The following is a 7253-nucleotide window of genomic DNA, read 5'->3' on the forward strand; positions in this document are numbered from 1 at the left end:
GACCAATTTGAGCATTTGATGATTGAAGTGAGGACATTTATAACAAGACAGAAGAAGAAGAAAGGTATGCGTGTTACCTGTGGGCGTGGATGAGGGCGTTGAAGGCGAGTCCGTCCCTCCAGCTGGAAGAGAAGTCTTGCACGTTGACGCCATCGTAGCCGGCCGTCTTCCTCTGACACCAGATCAGCAGAGCCTCCCTCACTGAGCGGTGAGCGCTGCCTCCTCCCGGCTGAGGAGAGAGAGGAGAGAGAAGAGGGAGGAGGACGATGAGAGGAAAGGAGTCGCTGGGTCCAGATAGACAGGCTCAGCTGTGGGTTCAGGTTCCTACCTCGTCCAGGTTGATCGACCCGATCTGAAACCTGAGGATGATGATCCACAGCAGACCCAGGATCAGCGTCCGGTCCCCGTCCACCACATTCTCTGGACCAATCAGATCCACCCGAATCTGACAGAGAAGACAGTGAGTGTGGACTAGAGGACTAGCTCAGGTGTAATTTTACAACCATAAAGACAGGAGGAGGATGAACGAGAGAGTAGCTCAGGTGAGTCACCTTGGTCTTGAGGAAGCCGATGGCGATGCTGTTGTTCTCCAGACAGTGGACTCTGAGCATGCGGCGGCTGGGCGGCGGCAGTGTCTCTCTGGAGATGAGCTCCAGCAGACGGATGAGGGCGACACCGGTCTTCAGCTCCGTGTAGACGTCTGTCAGCTCCACGCTCTCCTGCAGGAGACAGTTTAATGAAAGCATCTGTTTCCTCTAGTTTAAAGTGATAAGACTCGAGTTCATGAGCCTGAAACTTAAAACTAGGGATGTCCCAGTCGGTGTTAGGGTCGATCCACCCTTAGCGAAAAGTAGTTTACTTGAAGTTCATTTTATTAAGTATACTTGAGTATAAGTATAAGTATAGTAAGTATACTACAGACCATGTACTTGTAGTGTACTAGAAAGTATACTAATTTAATACTTCTTCCGGCTAAATTGGAACGTTATAAGTATATAAAAGTATACTTTAAGTTTACTTATAAAAGTATACTTTAAGTATACTTTTATAAACTAAAATGTAGACAAGAAGTATATAACTAGTACACTAGTAGTATATAGATGAGTGTACTTGTAGTGTACTAGAAAGTATACTAATTTAATACTTCTTCTGGCTAAATTGGAATGTTTAAAGTATACTTTAAGTATACTTTTATAAACTAAAATGTGGACTAGAAGTATATAACTAGTACACTAGTAATATATAGATGAGAGTACTTGTGGTATACTTGAAAGTGTACTTTTGTAAACTTAAAATGACCTTATAAAGTATACTTAAAGTATCTTTTATAAACTTAAAAATGTTCCAATTTAGTCAGAAGAAGTATTAAATTAGTATACTTTCTAGTACACTACAAGTACATGGTCTGTAGTATACTTCCTATACGTGTACTTATACTCAAGCATACTTAATAAAAATGAACTTCAAGTATACTACCTCAGTTTTAGTATAAAATAAGTATACTTGTAGTACACTTGAATAAACTTCTTTTTGCTAAGGGCAGACATTTTTTAAAATGATCGGTATCGGGGCTCGGTCAAATCTATGGTAGTTAGTTATTTTAGTTCTGACATAAACCAAAACCACTTCCTTGTAGTGTCAAAAATTATTCTTCTTCTGTTCAAATGGCGTCAAAGCTGCAGGAAATTGTGAAGGGACTTCCTGTGTGAAAAGAATAAATTAATAAACAGAGAGTACTACAATAAACTGTGAACACATGATAACTGTTTAAACTTCAGTGTTAGATCAGGGTATCATTCTTTATATGCTTTTTATAGCATCCAAAGGTTTCATGTTGTTCTTTAAGATTTTATCTTTTATGGCTCAACCACTCCTTCAGGTCCGTTTTATTCTGTTATAATGTATTTTATGTCATACTTAAAAAACGTTTTACCTCTCTTTTATATCCGTCTCCACTCCCTGAAATAAAGTCCTTCTGTGTTTTATGGTCTGCTTCTGTGTTTTGAGCTGAATGACTATCAATATTAGATGCGACGTAAGGAGTGAGAAGACATTTTATCATTTTGAATCATAAAATACATCAGAACAAATCATTGAAAATCCAGATGTTACCGGATTTTGATTCTGATAAGAACTGAGTCTGGATATGACAGGCTCAGGTTCAGGATAGAAATGAACACATGAAACACCCACTCACACATAACAGCACAGTAGGAAGGCAAACAGGTCAATAATAACGTAAATAACTGTGACAGCAAACATGATTTAAAACACAGCTCAGTGACTCACAGGAAGTTCACTGCAACTTTTTACTTCGATCCTCCTTAAAGTAAAGTGAAGTGCTGCTTTCCCCCTTACAGTGAGTTACATAATGTTGGGTTAGGATATCCTGGTTATCTGGGGGTCAGGGGCCCAGGTCACCAAACTTCTTAAAGGAAAGAAGGAACTCAATAAGTGAAGACATTCCTACAAATAATGTAGGACCTGAACCTGAACAGGTTATAGTATTAGGATTTGATTTTTCCTTTTTCTATTTTCGAGCAAATAAATTATATCTGTAAATGAGTTTCGCTCCACAAACTGTTTACCGGAAGCGACAAAAGCTGCAAACTTCAATGACATTTCAGTGCTGAAAGTAGGGAGGGAAGTTAGGAAATCTGTTTATTACATAAATGTACAGTTAAAGAAGAAATAAAGTGTTTATGAACTAGGAACAGCTTCCATTGATTTCCTGTTGTCTTAGAGATCATTTTGCCGAACAGAAGCCATCATATCATAAATAAAATGACACAACCGACAAAAAAACATAGCTAACCGCAAATCTATTCAAACACAGATCGTAACTAAAACTATTATTTTTTAATCAAAATGTTTACTGTATGGGATATTATTTTAATTATATTATTTATTCGTAGTTATTTACGCATTTGACTATTTTATATATATCATATGTATTAAAAAGAAGCTTACGTTTGTTGTTAGCTTTTGCTTGGTTAGCATGTTAGCTCGCTTAGGGGCTAGCTTAACTTGGGCGATAGCTACAACCTTCAAAACAATAAGGTAGGAATAGGAAACAAAAAGGATTTAAGTCACTGGTGTGTTCAGAAATCTCGTTAAAAGTTAAAGATATTCCGACTCACTGGAGGAAATGTGGCATTTGACTCGACCCACAAGGCGGGAAAAGGAAACGACAGGTGCTGAAGCCATAGTAAACGGCCAACGGCCATTGACTACCAACGAACCGCCATTTAAAATCCAATATGGCGCTGGACGTCTTCCTCATTGGAATTATGCGCAACAGCGACGCGCTCATTGCTGCCACCAGTGGCCGGATGATGTATTACAACAATACAATACTACTACACATACAACCACTACTGCTGGTACTGCTACTACTACTACTACTACTACTACTACTACTAATAATAATAATAATAATAATAATAGGATATTTTAATGTCACAAGTTATACTAGTATTTTGGACATCTCCTCTTCTAATATTCTAATTTATTTGTTTAATATGCCCATGTCAATACTAGAGAATTGACTTGATTGGTTGATTAAACTGATTCATTAAATCACCATTTCATTTTAAGTTCTATTACTAGTCTATAAATACTAAAAATAAAAAACAAGATATTAAATACAGACAAAGATAAACAAGAAATAAAATAAAATATAATATATACATGCACTTAGAAATCAGTCAATATAAAATCTGATACCTGTTTTCATGAGGATAAACTACAAATCCAGACAGGTTGACTGTCAGCAGAATAAAATAATGTTGCAGCGCAAATATTTAAATTTGACATACTTCTGTATCTTCTGACATTTTATGCAATGACTATAATATTAATTAAAATAATTGCCAGGTGCAGTAATGAGAATAATAGCTGCAGCCTAATGGTTGACCTATCCTGTGTTAGAATTAAAATAAAATCAAGCAGTTCAGACTAGATTGTGAGATGGATCCCAGCTTCAAGGGCAGCGGATGGAGAACCTATCATTGATCATTTTGTGATTATTCAAATGATAAAGACAGAAATAGAGTCAAGTGAACCTGGACTACTAATGCAGCCTTCAGGAAAATCTCCAAACATGTGTGGGAGCAGCATTTTTCTCTCCTTGCTGGAGAAATCCCAGAGGAATGCTGGGAATGAAGTTCAGCAGCAGAACTCAGTGTTCAGCCAACAGCTGGCATCAAGTTATCAGAGAAACACACATGAAATCATATCAGAGCTGCTACAACTGGAGGAGAGTGACAAATGTGTCAGTGGTCATGACTGCTGATAGCAATGTGTTGCCCGCTGATAGACCGCAGTTAATAGCTGCTCATGAGGCAGGAACGAGCTCGCAGAGATAACAGATTACAGGAGTAGTAACACTGACATGATTGCAAAACAAAACCATGTCAGGCGTTTCCCAGAACGCAGGAAAGAGTCTGCTAAAAGCTCCACAGCTTCTCTCTGACTGTGTCTGTCTGCTGCAGGTGGACTTCAGACGACTAAACAATGAGCTGAAACTCACTGTCCAGCTTCAGAACAGGATCACGGTCCTCACAACCAGAGAGGCCTCTCACATTATCACATTAACGTCAGATATAGTTGTTTCAGTTCTAAGAGATTAAATTGTTGTTCAGTCACTGAAATAACAACTGTTATCATCCGCTCCAACAGCCTGTTTATATCTTTAAGCTAAAAGATAAAATGACTCAGGCTGAAAGTATAAATTCACACAAGAGCGCCTAAAGTGTAGAGTTGTGACTGTGATAGGCTCAGAATCATCTGGATTAATGGTGGTCACAGTAACAATAACCCCAACGAAGCTGCCTGCATGTGTCTGCAGACAAACTCAACAACAGACGTGGCAACAGAACTATGATGCGTCTAATATTTACTGACAATACTGTAGATTGTTAGAAACTGGAAACGTTACCTCAACATAATGTATAGTTATGCAAGTGAAATAAGTTTAGGCTGCTTCAGCAAAGTAAATATTTATACTGTAATATCAGTAACAAGATAAATGATTCTTACAGTAACCTCTTCAACATGAGTAAAGATTTCCCTGCAAATAAATGAAGAGTCCGTGAGGGCAGCCATTTTGGAAATGGCTGCCATTCATCAAATATACAAAATTCTGAGAAGGGACAATAAATCCAGATTATGAAATAAAAACAATTCTAAATTACGATCTGAAGTGTAGAGATTATGAGAAATCTTAAATGATGTGACAGTATTGTAAATGTTTGCTCAGGGTGAAGCACAAAAATGGCTCGGTTAAAGTTTATGGAGATCAAATGACGTACTTTAAGATTAGAGGCGCTCCGTTGTCATGGTTACAGTAACAAACAGGTGATTGAGGTTATGAACATTTAAAGTTAAGAAGGAAAACCTCCCAACACTGACTGCCAGATTGAAAAAGGAATCAGGTGGCGTTCTGTTGTGTTTGTATGCTTTGTTGGCCCGTCCATGCGGCCCATGCTCCTCGTTACCATCCGTTTATTCCAGCATTTGCTAACGTTTTAATCACGTGAACATAAACGAATAATTTAGATTTGGTTTCAGGAGCTTTCAGCTGAATCCTTCGACCTTCTCCAGTGGAAGGCGTCAGGAACAGTGGTGTAAGAGCTCCGAGGATATTAAACCACAGATCATCTCTTCTTCTTCCTCCTGTTCTCACCCCGTTCTTGGAGAAGACGCTGTTCATCCACTTGGTGAAGGTTTTCTTCTGGACCGCCATCCTCTGCCCCTGCAGCTCCCGGACTCGGCCCTCGCCATCTTCCTCGGCCTCCATCCTGACCGGCTGCAGAGACACAGTGGCTTTCACAAAATGCTTAAAATGATCAAAGAACAAAGGAGAGTGGATGATCATCCATCAGTCTAACTATTCATCCATTCATCCATTCATTTTAGCCTTTCACCTGAGTGAGCGGTGAACGTGCGCTGTCAGCTGATAGGAGCCATTACGACTCAAATACAACCCGCTGTAAAAATACCTGAGCTTTGTGTTTCCTTGTTTTTATTAAGTTGTGGGGTCATGTTACCAGCTGCTGTCTCTAATGGATCTCTACCTACCGCTGGATCAGAACCATCAACAGCTGCTTGTTGACTTGGAGACGTGATCCAGATTTTAAGTCAAGCTAGAAGGTCTCTCACATGTTAAGATCTGATTTATTTTAGAGACTCAGATTAGAACTGAAGGTAATCTGGAAGCTCTAAAGCTAATAATGTTTCACTCTTTAACGTACAGTAGACGTTTAAAGTGGCTTTAGATTACAAAAATAAAAAGACTTTCCTGCACGGCCTTTGGACTGAGCTAGGCTAGCTGTTTCCACCTTGCTCTAACTTTAATCAACGCTTAAAAAGACCAACGTACGTCCTGTCTCCACGCAATAGCTTCAACATCACGACATTCACAGGAAACACGGTCACATCATAAATCCTGCAGGAGAACGTAGGAAGAACAAAAAACACTTGTAGACACAAACAAACCCAGAGAGGAAACATCTCCTCACCTGTCAGTCTCGTCCGGTCCCGGTGTCTGTGTTATTTTCAGACAGTGAGAGATCCCAGTTTGACAATCGCCTTCAGATCCAAGCAACACTGAGCGTCTGTAGAACTGATGCCTGCACCCAGTGTTAATGTTAATGAACTCTCATGTGATGTGTGTGTGTGTGTGTGTGTGTGTGTGTGTGTGTGTGTGTGTGTGTGTGTGAGTGTGTGTGTGGGTGAACTTTGAAGCCATTGAAATGGATTTACAGCATGAACAGCTCGACTCATCTGACAGCAGCAGTAACCTGCAGGGGTCAAAGTTCAAACCAACACGCCTCCGTCTCTGCATGGACCTCTCATTAACATAATTTATTCCCTGGGTCCTCACACTGACCATAACATAACTGTTACCTTTACCCTCAAACACAGTCTGAACTGGTTTTAACACTGGACATGTTGTGGGAAGCGACAATGTGATGAGATGAGATGCTGAAATAAGATTAGATAAGATCAAAAGAGATGAAATGAGGTGAGGTGAGGTGAAGTCAGGTGAGACGAGATCAAATAGAATGAGATAACATGAGATAATGTGAGGTTGGATTAGATGACATGAGATGAGATGAGGACTAACCTGAACCAGGGTACGTTCCATCAGTGAGACTCTTTACTGATGAAGTAACAAAAAATAAATAAAAACCTAAAGGAGTTAGTGGATGAGTTGAACTCTGATCTAAACTTGGAAATAATCCACAACC

At 39.4% G+C, this 7253-nt stretch overlaps 1 protein-coding gene across 1 annotated transcript in view; it reads right to left on the minus strand.

Moving 5' to 3' along the window:
• Nucleotides 1-6724, minus strand: part of sptbn5 (spectrin, beta, non-erythrocytic 5) — a 38358-nt gene extending 31634 nt beyond the window's left edge. Inside the window, exons 1-4 of the mRNA XM_084568367.1 lie at nucleotides 5687-6724; nucleotides 552-719; nucleotides 329-445; nucleotides 78-229 (exon numbers count right to left, since the gene is read on the minus strand). Coding sequence (XP_084424493.1) covers nucleotides 78-229; nucleotides 329-445; nucleotides 552-719; nucleotides 5687-5878 — 629 coding nt within the window. The 5' untranslated portion in view covers nucleotides 5879-6724. The remainder of the gene's footprint in view (nucleotides 1-77; nucleotides 230-328; nucleotides 446-551; nucleotides 720-5686) is intronic.
• Between the last annotated feature and the right edge of the window lie 529 nt (nucleotides 6725-7253).

This window comes from Chelon labrosus (assembly GCF_963514085.1).
Source record: "Chelon labrosus genome assembly, chromosome: 20".
NCBI lineage: Eukaryota > Metazoa > Chordata > Actinopteri > Mugiliformes > Mugilidae > Chelon > Chelon labrosus.